This window comes from Lepidothrix coronata, unplaced genomic scaffold, assembly GCF_001604755.1.
Source record: "Lepidothrix coronata isolate B3197 unplaced genomic scaffold, Lepidothrix_coronata-1.0 Scaffold164, whole genome shotgun sequence".
NCBI lineage: Eukaryota > Metazoa > Chordata > Aves > Passeriformes > Pipridae > Lepidothrix > Lepidothrix coronata.
The window spans coordinates 6,396-30,872 of NW_016690344.1; the positions used below are offsets into that span (position 1 = coordinate 6,396).

A 24,477-nucleotide genomic window follows, 5' to 3' on the forward strand; every position below is an offset into this window, starting at 1 on the left:
TGAAATGGTTTTTTATGACCCATTCAGTCTTCCTTTTATAGCAGCCTATTTATACACTCCAATTCAGTCACAGCTTCCACTGTACTGATTACTAGAGTGCTCATTTCCTCATTCTGCCTTGCACACACATTTCTTTTCTCAATTTTTATTCTCTTCTTGTTAGATCTATTAGCCTTGCGTTACCTCCACTCTGTTGGTTAGCCTCTCCTAAGTTTCCTTTCTAGAGGCACTTGTCTCATGGACAATTAAGTAATCAACAGTTCAGTTACTGTACTTTAATAAAATAAACATTTTAAGAAAAGCTTTCCATCTTTGTTCGTTTTTAAATGCATGAAGTATAGATTCAACATAGTATTTGGGCAGTGGTTCAGTATCACTCAAGTTAAAACATCCTCTTCCACTCCAAACAGACCATGAAAATAAGACTTCTTACCACTCACTATTTTATCTACAGTGCCATTTACTTACTAGGTCAGTGAGTGCCTAAAGGCCACTGATCTTTTTTGCTTACAGCATATATTATTAAGGTCACTGACATGTAAATAATTTGAAGACTGAAATCCAATTTAATGTTTTCCCATTTACACTAGACAGAAGTTGTGCAGCAAACTTTTTAACAGTGCTTCTAAATTCACTTAGTCCAAAACCCCTGAAGTTAATATTTTTGCACTTGGATTGTTAATGTTTGCTAAAACCCGAAACATTCTTCAGCTGACTAAAAGCTTCACATCCTTAGAACGTAAAATCTAAATATAAATGTGGTGGGCGTATGTGGATCTTTTCTCTCTGAGGAGGCTCTGTTACGAATTTCCAATGTTTTACGCCATCACCAAGCCTCTGCTAAGCCGTGACACCTGTTCAGAATTTTCAGCTTCTTAACCCCTTATTACACTTCCTACCACCCCCAGCAAAGTGCAGAAGGTGCAAGAGTTCCATTGTCCCAGACTTGCTGTATTAATTCTCAATGGCTCCTTGGTGTCTTTTAGTATTTTATATTAATACCCACCTTAAGGACAACTAACTAAATGGATGAACTTGCTTCTCTCATAACAGATGCCAGTAGACACTCTGGTTACCAAGCAGACCCTGGAAAGAAAACCTACAAATTCCATAGGAGGAACACTAAAGATAATACTGCTGACAGTAAATATTATTACTGATAATAATAAATGGTCTATACCAAAATGAAACAGCACTACAGCTTTTAAGTAACATTATGCTAAATGCATTCTTATCATTCATATTAGTAACAATGCACTATTCTTAGGTTTGATATATTTAGCAAACATTGGCAGTGCACAATGCTAGTGATGAAAATTCTTTTACCATCAGTATGTAGCCACTCTTTCTACCGTTTCTGCAAAAATTAAACCATGAGCATATCTCCTAGTTAAAAGTCAAAATACTCTGTTGAGATAAATGCCTTCATAATAAAACCTGTTTCCAAAGACTCTTTTTCATTACAAACCACGTATATGACTCAGATTAATCACAATATGAATTTTGATCTGATTTATTCACACAAATCAATCCAAATTCATTTTAGACCCAAAATATATGATATTATAAGGATACTAGTAAATTTTTCTAGGTACTACAGAATCTAGTTTAGCTGCATCTCTTCAACCCATTGGCTGAGCTGTACATCTGTCTGAAACAAAGAAAACAGATCCTTAAATTAACACCATGTTGAGAAACAGCAGGAGTTTCAAGGTCAGTACAACATTAAGAAAGCAAGACATAATATGAGAGATTAGTCATTCCAAATTATGCAGCAATGATAAATTCATTTCTGGAAATGCCATTTTAACTTATATAGGTGAGAATAAAGACAATTTTAAAAAACTATCTCAGTCAATAGTCTAGATATTTTGCTAGCATATTACAACTGCCTCTCTATATGCATTTGTATAAGCCTCAAACGTCCTGATCAGAGGACAACATTTTGATAGAAGTGCAGCTAACAGGGAGCAGCTAACAGTACTATGGAAGAATTACAAGTATTTTCTTGTTTTACACCCAGGAAGTATTGCATTAAGGCTACAAAGGACTTCTCAGCTGCTGCGTGACTATGGCTTGCTCCAAGAAAAGGTCGAATGACATCACTGCTGCTCCTGGGGCTGAGGATCTATTTCACACATCAGCATACAGGCAACAATTGATTCAATTTCTTTAAAGCTGACTACTGTGGTGAGCGAGTCCCTTTATAAATAACCTTGTCATGGATGGTCAGTGTTTTGTTTCCTAACTAAAGCCAGGCCACATAATTTGTCTAGGCATCACACACATTACCAATGACCGATGGTAGAGTGGACAGAGAGCAGAGGCTGGTCCATCAGAAGCAGTTACTACTCAGGGAACAGCAGTAGCACAGGGCATTCAACATCTTTGGAAGATGCACTGTCGTTGTGTCTGTTTCTAACCACAATTTAAAGCCAATGTCACTGATTCAAGACCCCTGATGGTAATCACTTGGCTAGCTGGGAGACCACATCTCTCCCTAATCTGTACTTCCAACAGCTCATACTGCCATATTATGAGTACTTCTCTATGCTGACAGCAGGTTAAAACATAGAGTATCCTCAGGGATTGTCCTTCTTTAATATGTCCCTTTCTCTCAGTTTGTCACATTTCAAGGCAATGTGCAAATGCAGAACTAAACAGAGACAAAGTTTTGCCTCTAGAAGTCTCTAAATACATCTGTATTTCTGAAGTTCTACCCCTATACCTGAAAAAACCCTGATGACAGTGTGCCTAGGTGGCCAGGAAGGCCAATGGCATCCTGGTCTGTATCAAAAATAGTGTGGCCAGCAGGACCCTCTGTACTGAGCACTGGTGAGGCTGCACCTCGAGTGCTGTGACCAGTTCTGGGCCCCTCACTACAAGAAAGACATTGAGGTGCTGGATTGTGTCCAGAGAAGGGCAATGGAGCTGGGGAAGGGTCTGGAGCACAAGTCCTGTGAGGTTTTTAGCCTGGAGAAAAAGAGGCTCAGGATTTACCTTATTGCTACCTGAAAGGAGGTTGCAGCAAGGTGGGGGTTGGTCTCTTCTACCAGGCAACCAGTGACAGGACAAGAGGAAATGGCCTCAACCTGTGCCAGGAGAGGTTCAGGCTGAATGTCAGGAAGAATTTCTTCACTGAAAGGGTGATTAAGTATTGGAAGGGGCTGCCCAGGGAAGTGGTAGAGTCACCATCTCTGGAAGTGTTCAAGTGTTTAACCTCACAACTAAGGTATTTTTTTAATAAAACACATGATAATACAATGATTCATGCAGTGTATTGATATAGGCAGGGATTTTTCATTTTACAGGTGAGGACAATCAAAGTACAGGAAGATGTCTTGGTGGTCAACCTAGACATAGAATCCAGAGTCCTATACCTTTTAACCTCTGCACAAAATTAAATATCCTTCCTTACAGCAATACTGGCAAGCAGCTAATCTCAACTAAAGAACTGCCACTTTGATAGAAAATGACAGTGTGTCGGCTAAAACTGGCTGAGGGAACTTACCTGGAGCTTTGAAAGTGATTCTTGAAGACTGGGAACTGTCACTAATAAGGACCCTCTTTTCCTTATATTACAAGCAATAAATTCCCAAGCTCTGAAACATATTTAAAAGTAGGTCACCAATTTTTAGGGGAAAACTCCCCACCTTTGATATAAAATGAATCTAACATAGTTTATTGGGTAGAGGTAGACTAAGCTTAAGGACTTGCCATACATGCTTATCAGTCACTATTAATATCTAAGTAAATATCTTTGCATGAACAAAATCAAGCTTCTTATTAAAAACACAGGGAATATACGGTCTTACAATGTCAGATTTAGTAGTTTTTTAACTCTGATACATACATGTATGCCATTTGGTATTGTCAACACCATTTTGAACTAGGATTAAACATCGACATTTGGCCCCTTTAAACTTTTGGGTTTGGAGAAAATCCAGTCTCTAAGCACAGTATTCTATCAAGCTTCACAACAAGCTACTCTTTATATAAATACCTTGCAGTCGTGACAAAGTACTTCTCTTAAGACATTAGTAATCAGAATATTTAAATATAGCCCCCAGCATTCCTTTTTTTCTGATTTTGCAAGTCAGATAATTTCTAACAGCACAGCAATTCAGACTAAAACGAATTTAATTTCAAGCACTCTTCAAATGTATTTTGTCTTCACACTACTAATGCAACACTAAACCACTATCTCCGAGTTACCACAGAATCAAATGAATTCTCAGTCATGTGTCTGGAAATGTATCTCCTTACATTTTGAAACAACCACTGCCCTTCAGCCATCCACTCTGTTGACATTATCACCTGGTATCCAGGGCAGTAGGACAAGCCTTAGCTGAAACTGAGACTTAGCTGGGACAGTGGAGACCCAGGTACTCCTTTTTGACTGCCCATTCTAAAGGAACAGTAACTTCGGATGATCAGGTTATTTACATCTTAAACTGATGCTGCTGGATTAGCAAAAGCTTTTCTGTGAGGGTCTTGTACCTGAAAGAAAACCTTAGCCATGTGTTTGTTTACTACCACATGCTTATGAAGATATATTAGATATATTAATAACCATGCATTGCAGTGCATCTATATTATATAACCATGCATTGCAGTGCATCTACTAGTCGAGTGACCTGTCTTCTTCTGAAGATTAAGCTTTATGCTGATACACTAATTTCAGCTCCTTTAGCAGCAAGATACTTGTTTAACAGATCAGTGCAGAAATTCAGGGCAAGGTCTGGGTAAACAAAGCAGCAGTGTTTAGTGAGTTTAACAATACATACTGCCATTACACCTTAGCAGTGTAACAATTAAGTGTAGGCAGTTTAAAACAACTACCTGATGTAATTTATGTATGTGACTTCAAAAAGCACAACCTTAAGGTTTGCCATAACTCACAAGGTTACACACACATTGCCAAAGAAATAGATAACTTGTCTGGACACAGAGCTTACCTGACCTGTTCCTGTCTGTCAAGAAAATATTCAAAGACATTATTCATTACAACAACATCAGCCTTCTGAAGAAGTGAAGCCTGAGTACAGATGTCTGCATGAACCACCTGAAGGAGAAAATTTTCACAAGGCATAAATTAAGAGACAAATACAGCCTTCATGTAGTCATGAAGCTTGTCAGTGTAACACAGCACCTGCTACCAACATTTTGAACCAGTCACAAAAACGGGCATTTCACTGGCTTCACAGTAGATAAAACTGAAGTAAATAACCAGAATAACTTTTAAAAAATTTAAAATTTTTAAAAAAAGATTTATCCAATTAAAACACTTAATCCATTATGTAAAGTGAAATAAAGTACATCTGATTTTTGGTCTGGAACTCTGTGTGCCATGCGATGGCTGTTACATTTCACTTGCCTATATTTTATGAGAAATGTTCACCAATTTCAGGAAAGGAGCTAAGCTAGTTGAAGCTATTTTGAGGATATTAAAAGGCATCTCACAGGGTCAATGTATTACTGAAAGATTATAGCTAGAAAAGACACTACAGACCCAGACTTGACAGCTGAATTCTCACAACACATGTTGGGGCTGGGAATGCTGGAAAGTCAGGATGCTCAGTGTCACTGGACGACAGCAAATGCTTTACCTTACTAAACAACTACCTCCAGTCAGCATAGGAGGAGCTGTTTTGATTTCATCTACCTTCACCTAACAAAAAGGATATTAGCACATCATGTAATTTTTCACAACAGGTGAGACAGGAAAACATAGATGTTCATTAACATTCTGACAAGATGTGTTTGACTTCCTCTTAAAGACAAAGAAGTATATCAATCTGACTCGATGACCCTCATCCTTGTGGGTCGCTTTCAACTCAGGATATTCTATTATTCTGCATCCCCAATCTGAGGAGAAATATACATCAGAACAACTTTTGAAGGGATAAGTAGTAATCAGCATGGATTCACTAGAGGTAAACCATGCTTGACCAAACTGATTGAGTTCTATGATGAAACAACTACCTGGAGGGGAGAGCAGTGGATATTGTCTACCTCGACTCCAGCAAAACTTTTGACACTGTCACAACATCCTCATAGGCAAACTCAGGGTTTGTGAACTGGATGAGTGGACAGTGAGGTGAATTCAGAACTGTCTGAACAGCAGAACCCACAGGGTTGTAATCAGTGGCACAGGGTCTAGCTGGAGGCCTGTCAGTACTGGTGTCCCCCAAGGTTCAATACTGGCCCCAGTATTGCTTAGATCATTCATCAGTGACTTGGATGGAGGGGCAGATGCCTCCTCAGCAAGTTCGCTGAGGACACAAAGCTGGAGGAGTGGTTGATACCCCAGAGGGCTGTGAAGCTCTTCAGAAGGGACCTCAACAGGTTGGAGAGACGGGCAGAGAGGAACGGATTGAAATGCAGCGAAGGCAAATGCAGGGTCCTGCACCTGGGGAAGAATAACCCTGGGCACCAGTACAGGCTGGGGGCTGAACTGCTGGAAAGCAGCTCTGCAGAGAAGGACCTGGGGGTCCTGGTGGACAGCAAGGTGTCCATGAGCCAGCAGTGAGTCATATGGCCAAGAAGGTCAATGACATCCTGGGGTGCAGCAGGAAGAGCATTGCCAGCAGGTCAAGGGAGGTGATCATGCCCCTCTACTCAGCCCCGGTGAGGCCACATCTGGAGTGGTGTGTTCCACTCCAGGCTCCACAGTACAAGAGCTCCTGAAACAGGTCCAGTGGAGGGCTACAAAGATGATTAAGGGACTGGAGCATCTCTCTTAAAAGGAAAGCCTGAGGGAGTTGGGCCTGTTCAGCCTCAAGAAGAGACAACTGAGAGGGGACCTCATCAATGACTGTAAGAATCTGCAGGGAGGGTGTCAAGAGGATGGAGCCAGGCTCCTCCCGGTGGTGCCAAGCAATAGGACAAGAGGCAACCCGCTAGAAACTGTTGTACAGGAAGTTCCACCTGAACGTGAAGAAGAACTTCTTTACTAAGTGAGTGACTGAGCACAGGAACAGATTGCCCGGAGAGGTTGTGGAGTCTCCCTCTCCCAGGGGAGATATTCATCAACCATCTGGATGCAATCTTGTGCCATGTGCTCTGGGATGACCCTGCTTGAGCAAGCAGTTGGACCAGATGACCAATGTGGTCCCTTCCAACCAGAACTATTCTGTGATTCTGTGATAAGAGGCAGAAAGTCAATCTGAATATTTCATTCCACAAATTTTGTTTGAAAGTGCATCCCTGTATGTTGAAAATTGTCAGAAAATCTGAACAACTTCTTTCTTGTGTGACCTATTACTAGGTTGGGCTGGGAATACACTAATCTGATGGATTCAACATTTCACATTTTGTCAAATCCTACCAATACTGGAGAGAAAAGCTGAATGTTAGTATAGATTTTTATCAGAACACCTGTTGAAAAACGTTTTGTCCACTTAACAATATATCAATACTTGTTCTGAGGGTAAATTATGTATTTCTCCTCCTAACAAACTCTCTTTAATCCTTAAAGGGAAAAAATAACAAACCCACAGAATTTCTGTATAAAAACCCCCACCTGAGCAGCAGTCCTTTAATCTATACAATGAGTGGTGAACTGTTCCACCAGTGGACTTCTTGCAGCACAAGAAGTCATGATTAGCACTAAATTTTCTTAATGCTCTACTAATGGCATTTCTAATATTTTAAGCCACAATTCAGAAAGACGTTTAAACTACTGGGAAACTTTTAACGTTATGTTGATGTTTCCTTGACTTAAATGATACTTAACTTAAAATTACTCTGCATTTACAGAGTAGGCAACTGAGCTGACCAAAGTCACCTAAGCACCTCATTCTCCACAAACATATCCTCATTCCTTTTGGGGAATGTGGGACCACATAAGCATGTGTGGCTGCACCATGAGCCAGACCAGGTACTGCTCTAGTCAAAACCCCAGTATTGCTGGGTTCTTTTTCAGCTGGACCAGTTCCCTGATCTGCTTGGCTGTGTGCTGGCACAACAGAGGAACCAGCAACTGATTTTAAAACTACTCTGTTGCCCCATGGAATACACATCAAGCCTTTCACAATTACAGGCAATTTCTGAATTGAGGTCTCAAGTTTCCTAAGATCTGTTGAACTGTTTACTTTCCTCACAGTATTTAAATGTTTGCTCAAATGGCAAAAGATGCTGAGCAACCTTCTATGTACTTTAACAAACCAAGTGTTGACCAATGAAACCCAAGGTTCACTCAGAGATTTAGCCACTAAAAATATCATTTCACTTTGCTGTCCTTTGAGAACACGGTCTAATAAAAATTCAGAATATCTTGAAAACAACAATTGCTATTTAAGAAGGGTCTCCTAAAAGTTTTTCAAATTTGTGTCATAAATTATTATCAGCAATGGGATTCTCACTGTTTTTCAAGCTGGTATTCTCTCTGGAGAGGATTCATTTGGGGGTGAAATAAAACTCTAAGATTGAAATGTTCAAAGCAGTGTGATAACAGGAGTCACATGACCAAATTAGTCTAATGAGACTCAAATAGCTAAGTCCTCAGGCACTGCTTTGAAAACATATTATCTTCTTATCTTTATGCTCCAAAATGAATACTTCAGCAGAATTACAAGGTGTGAAGGAAAACCAAAAAAACCTATAATGAAGAACATATAAGGTTATGAAAAGTATACTTACAGGTCTCCAGCTCCACTGAATTAACTTGACAGAGTTCCTAACTGTACTTTCAGTTTCATCACAATAAGGTGTTATGAACACAAAACATATGCAAAAACCAAAGGTTCTGGATCAACTGTCAGCAATTGGGATTGAATTGAGCAACCTAATGATACTGCTTACCCTGCATTAAATATTTTACATTTATTATTTATTTCTAGTTTAAAATTCTTTGATTCCCAAGAAATTACTATACTCAGCAATTTGTGTGAATTCTTTCAAGAGCACATGCATACAAAACTGGATTAAAGCCAGTATTATACCCAGCATATTCTACTTACCAACTTTTGCTGGTAACAAAATAACTGGTATTCTCCAAAAAGGAATTTTTTTGCTCATTAAAATATTAGTAGTTATTCCCATAATGGGACTAGGGACATGGTTCCCATAATGATATCACATTGTTTGAAACAGATTTTGTTTGTGGAAGGTACATATACACTGACATTCTATGAAAGGCAATACCAATAGCTCTAAGTCCTACAATCATCCTTCTGCTGACAACAATTAGTAACAGAAATTCTTCATACACTCAGTTTCACAGAAGTGAGTGGCAATAATGTCATTCATTTCACTGGGAGAAACAGATATATCTGTTTTGTGTGAGCCAACAGGTAAGTCCATTCAGGAAAAAGGCTAAGTGAATCATATTTTGATAATTTCCCTCTTCTGCTATGAGATTTCTTTTTTCCCTAATGCAAAGCCTTTGTTTCAGACCAGAACAAGCAAAGGCAGAAACTTCTAAGAATGCTGATTTACCAGCCATTCACATAAACAGAATACCCAGTACATGGTGATTAAAGGTATATAAACTAAAACATTATATTTACTTACCTTTATTCTGTCAATGAACTCATATTTTGTAATCATAAGTTCTTGCAACTTGCAAAAGTCTGCATTCATTTCTACTCCATACAGCTGGGATGCTGAGCTATAAAGATAACCCTACATTAGGAAAAGGAAATTTAGTAACTGCAATGCCTTTAAAACAAGTTCAAAATTTTCAATTAAAAAGAAAAGAATAAAACACAAGTTAAGATTAAAAAAACATTTTAAAACGGGAAGTTGAGAAATGTCTTTCAGTGGACACAATGTATTTTTCAGAGCTAAGCCCCTGATTTGGCAATTCCCACTTACATCTCTTAAATTTTAGTAAGAGATTCAAAATGACACATCAAAATAATAAAAAGAAGAGGAAAGTTCCAACTTCACTTTAATTGCAAAACAGTTGGAAAATAATCTAAGAAGGAAAAAAGCTGTACAAAAGAAGTTATAAAAACAGTGCAAAAGGAAAAGAATGCATAATTTTGTTTCTTGGGAGAATGGAAGAAGAAAATAGCACGAAAAAAAGAAAAAAAAAAAACATGAGATATAACATATAGTCAAAATGAGTGAAAATAGAGGACAATGTACATGGGGTATTTTGATCCAAAGTCTTTGTCAGCACCTCTAAGTTATTGTATTACTAACATTTTCAGATGCTTCATAGAGGTACATATGGGGGAAAAAAAGCTAAATTATGCCTTAATAATAAGCCCCCCAAAATAGCTTCGGTTTTGGACTGAGATTTTGGAAAGTTGTTAGGGATGTTAGAGATGTTAGGGAAAGAAAAGTACAAATACTTGAGCATACAGGGCTCTAAAGAAGACTCTGCTTTAAGTGCCACTGTCTCCACCGAACATAATAATTACACTTTGCCAACAATGGCAAAGACAAGCAAACAATGCTGAAGATACAGAGTATCTGAGATACCCATGTACTACAACTTAATTATTAATGTTTTCTGAAACCACTCAACTCAGAGAGTAGAAAAGCAACCTGCGAAGGTGAAGTCACCCCTCCTCCATGGCAAGAACATATTATAAAGGAGAACTCTTTTTTAAAAGAGCGCTTTATTTGAGAATATCTACTACTATAACAATACAAGCATTTAAGTACTTCAAAACAAATTCAGCCTAGCAAAAGTGTTACCATTTAAGGACCCAATGCTGCAAATATTTACAAATGGGAGTAACTTCCCTCATTTGAGTAGTCCCAAAATTAGATTATTCAGATGAGTAGAATTACATGCTCAAGTGTTTCCAAGACCGAGCCCTAAACAGCCACTGACTTTTTTAAGAAAATAGTAATGTGTGTTTTGCATTGCTGTTGGCCATATGTTGCACCAGCCATGCCAAAAGCAATCAAAATTGCACTCAAGTTTCTCAATGAAGTATTTTATGTGCATTTTAAAACACAGAGCAGGACAATATGTTTTTGCAGACAAGTTCATATCAAAGTCTTCCTTTGTATAATTTAACAGTTTGTCAGCTTCATAAAGGAATTTAACATAATGAATCTATATATAGGCATGGTCAAGATATTAGAGGACAAACTTACTTATGAAAGAGACAGCAGAAACTAGCAAAAGAGCAGCATGTGTGACAGCAATATGCTATTCTGTTGGACAACAGACTTTTCCTCTCCATAAGCAAGATCATTTGTATTCCCTCTTGTGAGGAACACAGGAAGAACTGAAATTGCTAGTAAACAGCACCTTATACTACACAGAGAGTCAGATCAGAGGTGCCTCTCAGAATGACCCATCCAAGATGGAGTAAAAGAGTAGGCAGTCAGAGAAGAGGGAAAATATTTGTCACAGTAATAAAATATGAATTCCTGTGCTGGAAGTTACCGCAAATAGCACTGCACCAAGCCTGGAGCCAACGTCAACCACTACCTTTCCTGTCAGGTCAGGCAGTACATGTTGATAAAGAAACTTCAGTTCCATGAGGGAAAAGGAATGCGAAATAAACTCTGGGAAATAAGAACAGAACAAAGGTGTTGGGTGGGCAGTACTAACTACTGTGTTATTAACCAATGAAATAATAACCTGAGGAGTTATCGTCACTGAAAACGCGCATGGTTTCCTGTCTGAACTAGTGCTGGGGACCCTGGAACACCAGGGTTTGCAGATCAGAGGTAGCCTGCCAAGTAATCTGTCCCAAGTCTGGGGATTCCTTGCCTTACATGGAGAATTTTGAAATCCTTCATGAAACTGAATTACCTTTTTTTGCAAGTGATATATATTAAAGAATACAAAAAAAGTAACTTGGAACTGTTTAACTGAAAAAGGAAACATGGTACCTAAGGCCTAACACAATTCATGCAAAAATTTTTATGAGCATACTAATAGCTTTAAATTTCAACTCCAAGGTTTTAAGGAACAGAAGGTTCTTCATATAAACCATTCCTTCAATGCCTGTGCTATACTGGCAACAGCACTGATCTGTACCACACCACACACAAGCTTTAAGACAGATGGTGCTTTCTACTGTTTTTCAGCATGTGAGGCGAGGCCAAGGTTACTGCATGGACTCCTACAGTATTGTCTTCCTCTCGCGTCTTCCTTTCCAGTGGTACGTAGCCCTGCCTCTTACATGTCCAGTTTTTGTGGGCAACTAGCATCACTCACATACTGCAAATTAATTCCACTTACGTTTGCAGGAGTCTCCTTCCACTGGTTATGGGAAATAATTCTGGCCTCTGTACTGCAGCGGTCTGGACAAAGCCCTCCATCAGCCAGATGTTGTGTTGTCCAGCTGAGTCACTGCACAAACCAGTTTAGTTAAACTGAACTTGTTTCTCGTGTTCCCAAAAGAGCACTTACCTAAGGATGCAGTTTTGTATGAGCCACACTCTGTGCAGTAGCTCCTACTCATTTTCCCTTCCTCACACAATGAATCAACAACATCATCATCATAAAGGAATGCATCAACATGAATCATGGGCAGTGGATGCTGGTGTATCTGAGAAGAGGAACACAATCTTAGAAAGGCATAACCAAGTCTCTTAATTTCACTTACACTGTCACATGGTTAACTGCCCCACCATCCTACCCTTCCCAAAATCCCCAAGATCCATGTTTTTCCCTATGCAGAAGTTACAAATCAAAATTAAACAAATCCTGCCTGTAAACTGGATCATCAAATTCCACTGAAATAACCAGTAAGTGGAAGTCGACAGAGGAAAGCAAGCTGGTTTCGATAGCTGGGTAGGGGACCTGATGTGAGTTTGTCTCCCTAGTGCTTACTTGGCTACAGAGGAGGTACAGGGTAAAGGAAGCTTTTTCTCTTCCTCTTTAATGAGGAGAACGTAACTTAAATTTAGGAGAAAGGGCAACTTTGCTTCTCAGTCTCAACTGACTATTCTCATCTTCATGCCTTATGCCTCAATCTAGAAACATCCCTGATTAACATGGGTGTCACTTTCAATCAAAAGTATACCAGTTGGGATGCTTGCCTTCTCATCACTTCAAGGGGTATAATCTTCATCCTCCTACTCCTCTTTCCTCCATTTTCCAGGCTTGCTGTGTGTGGTCAATCCACTTTTTCCACTGAAAAGCTACACATCACTTTTCTGGGAAATGCACTAACTTTCCTTGTATACTGACAGCTCAAGTAGAAAAGGTGCTCTCCCATCCCACAGAACTCACAGCCCACCTCTTTCTGAGCCATCATAATCTGAAAAGAGCTGGAAATCATCCTGGGCTGCCCACATTATGGCAACAGTGAAACGCTGGCCCTGCATTTCTCTTTTCTTTAAGGGTGCTATTAGAGTTTATTATGGAGTTAGCATTAGAGAATCACTGTGACAGGTGCCATACCACACAGAATGAAAGCTATGTCAAATAACTTATAATCAAAGTACTAAGAGCTATGAAGCAACTTTCTTGGAGTCAGGCAAACATGCAGAAACAGACCTGAGAAGCAAACTGAGATTTCCTATACCTCAGTCCAGTGCTCATTCTCTATTAAGAACAACTACTAAAAATGAAATCAGAATAAATTATGTGGTTCAGCAAAAGCAGACCGTAACAATGAGCTTACTTTCTGAACAGCTTGATGTTCCGAAGTAAACATTGCCTCGATGGGTAAACGATTCCGCAAATCTTCAGCAATATTTTTGAGCACAACATCATTGTTACTCACCACAAGCTCATCAAAGTCATCTATAAATCAAGACAAACAAAAACAGCTGCACAATCATATGTAGATCATGTGGACTAAGTGATGACCAGTACAATACAGTTGCAAGACATAAACAACACCAGATGGATAAGGTTTTTCATTCAAATGCATTTTTCAGCCTTTGTTAGCTTTTCCAGCCAATGAGATTTTTGGATTGTAATAACTTTGCCACTTAAAATAAATTTAGTGCTTTTCTGAAATCTCAAATTATTTTCATATTTATAAACTCATAACTTACATATGATGGTCTGGGCTGCCACCAAAGTGATACTGTTTCAGCTTAAGATATAAAAACATCAAAGATGTTTTTGAACTATTGGAGAAATTATAAAACTCATAGTTGCCCAAATGCAGGCTTTTTTTTTTTAATATGCAAGTTTCTTTTTATACATACCATCTTTCTAATAAAGTACTTTAAAAAATCAGGGAAAATGCAAGTTCAAAGTTCAACTCACAATACATTCTACATGACTTAAACTATCAAAATATTTCAAATGGGAAAGAATATAGGAATGGATGTAAACCACTACATTTTTCCAAAGCCACATTGTAAATTTTTGCTGTTTTTCTAGGATGTCCCTGCATTACTCCAACACAATTTTTTTAAGACATCTAGAAAAAAGATCGAGAAGGAAACCTTGTGAACTCACTAATCCTTTCTTCCTCCAAGGCTGAATCAATAATAAGTGTCACTACTTCTCCAAACCATTCTTTAAAAAATGATTGTTAATGCTGGAGACTCCACAACCACCCTTAGCAATCTATTATAGTGCTTGACTACCCTTACTGTTAGAAAGGAATACTTTTCTTAATTACTGATCTAGATTTCCTCTGCCATTATTTAAACCCAGGACACCCTGCACTACTAGCAATGAAAAAAGAAAAGTTTGTTCCTCTCCATTATACAGCAACTATTTACTTCTCTGAAGACTTATCATGTGTCATATCAGTCTTCTTTTCTAAGAAGAAACAATATTCACCTATCCAGACCTTTCCTGCACTTTTTTTTCTAGGAGTGTAATAATTCTCAACACTTCCCTTTGGATATTCTGGACTCTCTCATCCTTTATGACCTGCAGGATTGAGAACCAGACACTCCAGCTAAAGGTTTATTTGCAAGAATCAGACTTTTCACATCTTGCAGTCAATATCCTGCTTACACACCCCAGTTTTAATGTTAAGAGTATGATGTTCCTAACTGGCAGTCAGCACAAGATCCGCTGTTCCTTTTCTGTTATGCTTTCCTCAAAAGAAGGACTAGATAAAATTTCTTTTTGTCTGGACATCTCACTGCTCTGAGGATGCTGGATTGGTTCTAAACTAAGGCACATCTCAGGTCAAAACTACATACCTGTAAAAGAAACAAAAAACAACAACAAAAAGCAATCACAAATCTAATCCTGAAAAAATATACCAAACCCATCTATTGATTCTTGTCTAAGAACAGACATATATGTTCTCTCTTTCCCACTCCTTCTGGTTTGTTTCTTGTTCTATTTAGACTGCCACCATGTTGGGCAGTGAATGTGCTTTTTACATACACCTCCATTACTCACCACACAGCTTTTACAGGTGTTTTAAAAAAAGATAATGTTTGCTAGCATTGCTGTTCCAGGTGGGAACACTAGTACAGAAATGTTTGATGGCAAGCAGGTTCAAAATAAATCTATAGAACATGCTACAAGTTTCTCTGTACTAATATACTTCACCTTTCCTGTGTATCAGAAAATGCTAAAAACAGTGAGAAATGTTAAGGCTAGTATAGGAGGGAGAGACCAGCCAAGCTTTTAACTATGAAATTCTTCTGAAATGCTTTTTGCTTAAGCACTGGAGTGAGAACAATATGATTAAAGAAACCCTCATTCATTGGTGCAAGACACTTTCTTAAGAGTGCAAATGTAAATGTTTTTTTCAACATGTCCCAAAATGAACTCCCCCATAACAAGCACCAGAAACTTTAAATTAACTGTATTCCCTTAAGATATATTTGGTTTATATTTTATGTAATATACAGCAGTAATGCTCCAAGGCCCTGATGGGCTATTACCATTGGCAGTTGTTATATGACAGGAAGACAATTCACTGTTCCAAAGCACTCACAGCTAAGTTCTCCAGAATCTGACCTCCTACACAGATGCAGACTTTGCACTGAGAAAGGGATAGAGACACAACAGGTGCAATGCAACATCTCCAACTTGTCAGCATTTTACTATGAAACCTCTAATGAGCACCCATCCTGTTAAACTCATGGTCATCCAACAACTTACAATTTTGTTATGAACATCCCAGAAGCAGTGAGTGATTTTTCTGATCAGCTCAGGGAAGAAACCCAGCTCAGAAAATAAACCCAGATATCATGGGAAGGGAAGGCGGCAAATCTAACTGTAGCTTAACTGGGACCATCAGCACCACAAGACACCCTCAGAGTGCAGAGGCGCCAGTTTGCTGAGGTGGATAACGTCTGAGGAAGCAAGAGGAAAAATCGTGCTACAGACAGAACAAGAGAGTAGAAAGCTGATATTAGCAGCTGTACAGATCAGTGCCTGTGGGCAATAAGCCCCTACATCTGGTGCTTGCTTTAAAACAATACTATTACTATGCAAGAGAGCTCATCCAGCTGTTATACTGCCTGTTAAGAGTATCAAATTCATATATAGCGTTTAATGAAATGCAGAAAGTGTTCCTAGACCACCAGGCCTGCCATATCACACTGGATGAATGCAGAACTTCAGCTCTCTTCCTCCCAGAGCTGGTGCCTCAATAGGATCTGCTCCCTCATGGTCTATGTGACCTTTCCTGGTCAACATTAGTGGCAGACAGCTCTCCAGACTATTCAATGTCCCAGCTCTACAGTAGAGAAATGGATACCTTCAGTGGGAGACAGGTAGCACATTCATCTTCCTCAAATCCAGAATACTCCTTCCCTGCCTTGACTTTGGTTTATGCAATACCTGTCACAACACTGACCATCGTACATGGGGCCCTCTGAGCTCTTCCTATGAAACAAAGTATGACATACACAAGTTCTTGTATGTTCTATATGACACAGGTCCTAGGGAAAATCTTACAACACATGTGCAGCTCAAAAAACTGTTGAAACACTGACACTGAAAAACAAATGACAAATGGAAATGCTCCTTTCCAACTTTCAGTTAATACTATAAAGTGTAACATGTAGGAACAAAAAAGGAGAAGGAGGTCTGAACACACTCCTTCTGAGATGACAAAATGGCAGCTGCAGCAGAAGCTGCATATGCAACACTCCACACTTGCGTGTAGAGTCTGTGAGTGAACTCTGAGGCAGAGTTGCCTCGTTCCTGTCAAAGCAAGAAATAGCAACAGCTACCACAATAAGTCATTTACTTTTGCAGTATGTAAATATTTGTAGATTGCCACCAAGTAGGAAACACGGGTGCCAAATATGAAAATACACATCTCTGCCTCTGCTGCTACAGTTTTATCAACTCCAACCCTGTGCTTAACCAACTGTTCACTCTTGAGAATTTCAGCATCCCCTTACAAAGAATCTTCAAAGAAGAAACAAAAATAGAAAACTATTTTTGATACCATTTTAATGCCTGTTACATACATGAAATGGAGATTCTGCAAGCCAACCAATGTTCATTGAACAGACAACTAAGCAGGAAATGTGCAGTTCATGAAACACTACAGGATGAATCACAATCATTTGTTTATGGAGGAAGTCTGAGTGCACAGTGTTTGTATTTTACTTCAAAAACTGGTTCCACTGGATCTATTCAACATGCATTTATAAAATTTAATTAGCACATTGCAAAAAGCCTCATTAACACCCTGGTCCTACTCAGCCTTTCTACACAAGCTAAGAGAATATCACAAAGCCTTACACCAGATACAGCACCGCTATATCAACATCTGAACATCCTGGCACTGCAAAATACATGATTGAAGACGAGTACAATTTCCAAATGACAACAGAAGATTACATGTCATATGGAAAGAAGAGGATTTAGCAAAGGCAACCATAACAGCAAGCACCTTATGGTCTTCTAGATATATACTCGGACTCACTGAAGTAAAAAGCAAATATTAACACCCATGTAACTTAATACGAGTTTAATTTAATAATTCAGTGTGTTTTAATAATAATGAACAAGTCAGGGAGGAAGTACCACATCTCTAAAGCTTTACTATTGCCTTTTTTGGCTAAACAGTTTGAGAAGCAAAATGTGACCTCAGTATACCAAGTACTTTAGGAACTCTAAATATTATTTCTAACCCTAAGCATACTCAGCTATTGGTAGAAAGTAATTGGTTTTTTGAATAGAAATATAACCAGAACTTATTTCATTAGTTCTCTGAGTCTTTTACATTGATTAATTGAAAGAAGCTTTAAAGTTAAATTTTAAACAAGGTATGTCACATACCTACTTTACGATCATTAGTTTTCCCCACCGCTACTAAGTTTCAGTGACTAACAACTTAGAAGTACTTGGTATTCTTGAGACCTCTCTCACATCAGTATAATTTGTCACAACAAAGCAAATTAATGCCTATTCCCAAAGTTGATGATTCACAGGTAACATCCCATTTTACTTTATCAAACAGAATAGTGGAATAATGTGACAACACAATGTTATTTTTATCTCTTCTGAAAGGATATTTTACTTGGATAAATCACTTCTACCAATTTGGATATGAAGGCCTGTACTAAATTGCTTTTTCACAGGCACACACACACAAAAATAAATACTCTACTTCTCACATTGCAGAACCCCAAGTTTTCATTCTTTTTAAATACACTTATTCCACTTCAGTTTCACTTGCAGTGACAATAGTAAGGAATCATTAAAAGAGTCAAGTTTTTTCTTATACTGTTTCCTCTTCTTTTGTGAAAATATCATTTGATAACTTTACCTACCAGGTCTGAGAATGTGCTAATGCCTAGATAATAAAGTACATAACTGAAAATGCAGTACAAACTTGGTGTGTTCCTAAAAGTATAATGAGAAGTTTCTTCTCTGTATGCAGAACACTACTAAAGCAGTGCATCCTCCATAGTCCAGTTAGGTTAATTTTGTCAGATACTTCTCCTTCACTGCCTGTTAAAAGCCTGAATCTAAAGCACTGACTGCCCCCAAATTTCAAGTCACAAGACTAAATTGTATGCCAGACTCTTGGTTGCTGTACTGGTTTGCTCCCAGTACAAGTAAATCCACAAGAAAAAACATGATTTGTACTTAATTATATGTTGTTTCTCTTTAACTTAGATTTGCAATGATTTATTATTCAATTATTATTTTGAGTAATACTTTTGATATTGAATATTTTGAGTACTGTATGAATAATCAGCAATTTAGACCAGTACATCATTTTAAAATCTTGGCTTGATATTTAAAAGTTTCTAATGAAATGCACAGATTGGAAAAAGTTTGTAAGATTGTTTTATTATACTGTTACATGACTAAAAAAAAAGTCAAAATTTAGTATTAGAACAGTCAGTTTTAGTCCTGCTGAAAAAATATTTAACCTATTTTACATCCCACAACAGAACACAAAAAGCATAAAGAATCTTATCACCTTATCTGTGCTTCACTGACATTAGCTTTGTAACAGACAGGCTTTGTAATCTGCATTAAGGTGCTAAGTACAGCAAAGGCGTTCAGTAGTTGCCAATAAACAGAATGGTTTGGTGACTTCAGTCTCAAAATTGAAATTCATATTCCTGTATTTACTTTCTCTGATTTCCTTTTCTCTGTTCAATTCTTAATCAATTCTGCTTTCACTGGTTTTCTCCTCCAGCACCCATTTGTACCAAACGCAACCTCTTCTGATACTGAAGGTTCTTAAAAGTTTGGGCAGTGGAGGTGCAAATATGACAGTGGGAATATGACTATGCACAAATTCTTACAGAAGCTATACATCAAATGCTGGGACCTTACTGAGGGGGATCTTCAGCGGGGTTTCCCCAAGTGGTTTGAATTAGCTCTTGGGCTTCACCCAGGTTTTCTTAGCCAGAACTTCTGGAACATGGTTATTGCAGAAGGATATTAAGGCATTAATCATCCTATTATAAGAAAGTTAAGACACCAAAGATTCCTGTTCTTCTTTCCAACTCTTATTATTCAATTTGATTTGAGATCTAAGACTAAGTCAAAAGAAAAGCTGGAATACAAGTCACCGTGAAATGACGTACATTTCACTGCAGTGTGTGGGAAGAGCTGGCTGATTGTGAAACAGCAAAGCAATGTTGCTAAGCAGCTGCTTTAAAACAGTCTTCTTCCATCACACATAAAGATTTGGAATTTCTAAAATTCGCAATACCCCAAAAGAGGGGGAAAAAAAAAAAGCAGCATGACTGGTTATTTTATTTTGTATTCATACAAAGAAAAAAATTAATAGAATCTTGCATAAACTTACATTCCTGTAATTACTAAGGAAAGTTTGTCAGAAATCATTGGAATGAGAACGTGTTCAACATTCTCTCTGTTCAAAATATGTAAGAGTCTTTACTTTAGATAAGATAACTCTCTTTATTATTAAAGAATTTGTCTCTTCCATGGAAAAATTTCTCAATAACATTCCTTGCATTCAGTGTGCGAGTCAGAAAACAGTAACCAAGTTAAAGCGCTACGAAGATGATTAAGAGACTGGAGCATCTCTATTATGAGGAACACTAATCAAGTAAAAGTGATAAATAAGTCTGTCTTTGCAACAACACTAATCCTAAAGGGCAACCACTTTATACAGAGCTTAACTCTAAGGATGCATGTACACTTTAACTGAGAGATAGGTGTGAGGGAGGAAAAAAAGCCTGACTATAGCTAACACTGGAATCATGCTCAGTCCTCCTCAGTTAGAGGTAAAACTATAAGATCAACATTTTGACAGAAACAGGAACAGGATGCAGTAGAGGAAGGGGGGGAACCCTTTTACCACAGGAAAACTATTTGTCTGTGGAGATACCATTTTTTTTTACGTTTATCCTATCCTAATTTTCATTCAGAATATTATCTCCCCATCCCTACAACTTTTTTTCTTTTGTTCATCAGAGGTTTGTTTCTTTCCTACATCTGTATTGCCAAAGACTAGGCTTTTATTTTTGTGTGGCACAGAGACCTGGTAACATTTTAACATCTCCCATGAAACAAGTTTTCTCTCTGCACAGAGAGAACACCATATTCCCTAGCTGTATTCAGGGTACAGCAGCAGAAACCCCTACCAGCTCCTCACTATCCTCAGTCCAACCAGTATTAATTATCACAGCACTATCTAGGCGTTATAATGGGCAGTATAATTATTCAAATGCGACAATTCTGAGGGGGGGAAAAACACCCCCTCAGAAAAACACAGTAAAAGTTACTGTCAAGGATGCAGCCAAAGAAGCAGGTCAGAGGAACAATACAAAAAGAAGCATCATCAAGAGTGTTGTGTTGGGAACGTCACCTGAAATATTTGCATCTCTGAGAAAACTGCAGAAAGGCTGAAGGAATGTGACCTGTAGGACAATGCCTCTGCTCACTTACTGTTCAATGCTGTAAGCAAATAAAAGCAGTAAGGGAGAGATATTTCTCTTGTACTCCAGTCCTGTACTCATCAGGGTGACAAAATAGAAAACTGGAAATAAACACAACCATTCAGACAAAGCAGATTGGACAAACAGGAACAGGTTCATGCCCCAAAGAGGCAATGAAACAGATCCTAATTGTTTAATGATGAAAAGTTCTTATAGATAGGCATAAAGCTTTCTAATTCCCTCTCCCCTACCACATACCTATATGTAAACATATATCTGTGTTAGAGAGGGAGACTGCAGCACCTCAAGAGAGCACAAGAATTGGGCAAACATTAATACTTTTCCTTAAAACATCATAATCAATAGGTTCACCAACTGGTAACGTCTACAAGCAGTAGCCTGAGACCAAATTCTATAGACTCTCAATTTCTCCACAAATGTGGCAATCTGGGAAATAAAATTAGCCTAAGTCACATGTCCCAAATGACACACCTGGGAACAAACAGAGTTACCTATAATTTTATACTGCATCAGCACTTCACAAAATACAATCACACAGTGTAAGCAAATGCCAAAGATGCAGATGCCTAAAATGCAACTTGATTTCTCAGAATATTAATTAATAGCATCCAGCCAGGATATTAACAGTGAACTTTTTTTTCTGAAAGACAAAATTAGTATAAAATATAATTAGAGCACAAGCCTGTAAACAAAGGATCTTAAAGCAAAAAAGATTTTTAAGATGGCCTGTCAAGGACACTACAGAGATGAAATTATAATTAGTTCAGCTGCTTGATTCTGATTGCCCAATATATCCTGTCCACTCTGTCCTGTGATCTGCAGAATATGAGTTGAAAAGCCATTGAATGACAACTGCAAAGCTAATTATGTTAGTTATAGATGATGTGCATAGTGAAGCAGCAGCAATCACTACTGATGCAAACAATGTAAGAAAGAATAGAAGGACACAAGATGTATCACTCACAAAGTAATTCAAAATTTGGAAGCTGATCTACACTTTAGCTTGTATCTTAATTATGAAGAGTAAATATGAAGCAAAAATATGTTTCCTTTCACTGAAAGACCTAGACACAGATCTAGATCACTAAAATTCAAAAAAAAAACATTTAAGAGATCATGATCTAATAAATGCTAGAAACCATATCATATTATCTTTCACAGAAACTAAGATAAATTTTGGAAGCTACAGCATAAAAAAAAATTTGAAATGTATTCATTGACAAAGGATTTTGGAAAGTTTACATAAACTACATAAACTGTGCCATTGGCTAAAAATGCACCCTAATAGAATCAAAGCAGAGAAAATAATAAGTACTAGATTCCTACCTGAAACAGTTCAGCATTTTCAAGTTTCACTAGTAAGTTCACATGTGCTTTACTGTATTTGTAAAGGAGTCAGGAAGCTGAGAAAGCCATATGTGCACATCACCCAAACTAATAATAGTTTATAGGAGCTGTGATGATTTTTTAAGTGAAGAAGCAATATGAACAACTGCATATGAAATCCCATGAGATTTTTTATATTGGAACATATTAAATCTCTAACAACATTATTTACAGTAAACCAAGCACTGTTCAGCAAGCAGAGCATGCTATTGCATTCAGACAAGGACTCAAAGGTGAAGGGATGAAGTACTGCTTACAGCAGATTGCTCTAGCATTGTGTCTATAAACATAGACATATACATACGTATAGATATACATATGTGTGTGCACATCCATACACACAGAAAATAACAATGTTTATTTACAATTAACACTAACTACTTCCATCAAAATTAAGCTTTCAGGTCTTAGGAAGTCTCATCCCTGCTCTAGTCATGAAGGCTGACTCACAGATGCACTGAAACATCTGGTAATGTCTCTGCTAGGAAAGAACCCCTTTGGATGGGAGGGCTGTGTGCGCATCATGGATGGTAAACGCTTTTCCCAATTGATTCCCTTCCTGTAAATCCAGCAGAGGGCCCACTCCACTCGAGAAGGATCTCTCCCGCCTCTCCACGTGAGTGGCCGTGGGAGCCGCAAATCACAAGGCAACAGTGAGTTTGCAGTTCCAAGTACCTGGACAGCTGGACAACTACTTGGTGTCATAGCTGGCCTTTGTACCACAGTGCCTGTCCGTTTGCTTATGAAGGTGTTTCCCCCCTAAAGTGGAAGTGAGGGAGAAAAAGACCTGAACAGGAAGCATAACCCTAGCATCGCAGGGCATGACTCGGGGAAGTAATGTATCATATGAATATCTCCGACGCATGATCGTCAGGGTTAACTGTCCCAGCAGGCAATAATTAATAAACAGGACACACACATACTGGTTGCTTGAGACTGGATCAAAGGACCAGAGGGGCCTCTGATATTCCTATCTGCAATGGCAAAATGCACCTATACTCTGAGACTAAGCAGCATTTAGTCAGTTTATTCAGCACGGCGCTTTGTGCCTATAGCTGTAGTGCGCTGCCTATACTGAGGTTTTCCGTGTCATTCTTTGGTTCAGCAGCAAATTAACAGCTTGTGCACTGACCCACATTTCCCTTCTTCATCTGCCACAAGATGCTTGATTGTAGCACGTTGATGAAATTATATCAAGGCACAAATAAGAAAGCTACCAGAAAGCTGTGTTAATTTCAGGTGACATCAAATGAGGAAAGCAGTGTTTGTAAATGAGCTCAAATCGCTACTTCCAAGCTTGGGAAAGGCTGCTGTGAACACGTGTGGAGCTGAACGAGCCAAGCCCTGTAGGCGCGGCAGAGGCAGGGTGGCTCCGCACGGCCCGTAACGCCGCGGGGCTCGGGGGTCACGCCGGGCCCGCCCAGCAGCGCCGCCGGCCGCTGGCACGGCCCTGGGCACCGCTCGGCACGCAGCGGAGGGTGCGGCCGCGGCCCGGCCGCGGGGGCAGCAGCGCCGCAGGCCGGGAGGGGCCGGGCGGGCGCCGCTCCGGCCTCCTCGAGCGCCGCGGCCCGGCCGGTGCCAGCCGGTGTCCCGAGCGACTCGCGTCCCAGCAGGCCCAGACGCTTGCGCGGGGAGCGGCGCCCCGCCCCGGGCACGGCGCACGGCGCCCCCCGCCCTGGGGCTCCGCCCGCCCCCGCCCCGGCAGCCGCCGGGCGCCCCGTCGGGCGCGGCGCTTACGGGAGTGGCGCATCCAGTGCAGCAGGCGGGGCAGGTCGGCCGCGCGCGTGCCCCGCACGGCCGCGAGCACCGCGCGCCGCGCAGCCCCCAGCTCCATGGCCGCTGGGGGGCGAGAGCGGCACTGCCAGTGCGCGTGCGCAAGGCTAC

At 39.3% G+C, this 24,477-nt stretch overlaps 1 protein-coding gene across 1 annotated transcript; it reads right to left on the reverse strand.

Moving 5' to 3' along the window:
- Positions 1-386: 386 nt before the first annotated feature.
- Positions 387-24,427, reverse strand: LOC108504457. Its single transcript, XM_017829467.1, has 9 exons — positions 24,331-24,427; positions 13,551-13,672; positions 12,332-12,470; positions 11,402-11,478; positions 9,517-9,627; positions 4,959-5,065; positions 3,512-3,602; positions 1,596-1,651; positions 387-400 (listed from the first exon to the last, which is right to left on the reverse strand). Exons 1-8 carry the CDS (start codon positions 24,425-24,427, stop codon positions 1,604-1,606), a joined length of 792 nt encoding a protein of 263 aa, XP_017684956.1. The 3' UTR covers positions 387-400; positions 1,596-1,603.
- Positions 24,428-24,477: the final 50 nt, after the last annotated feature.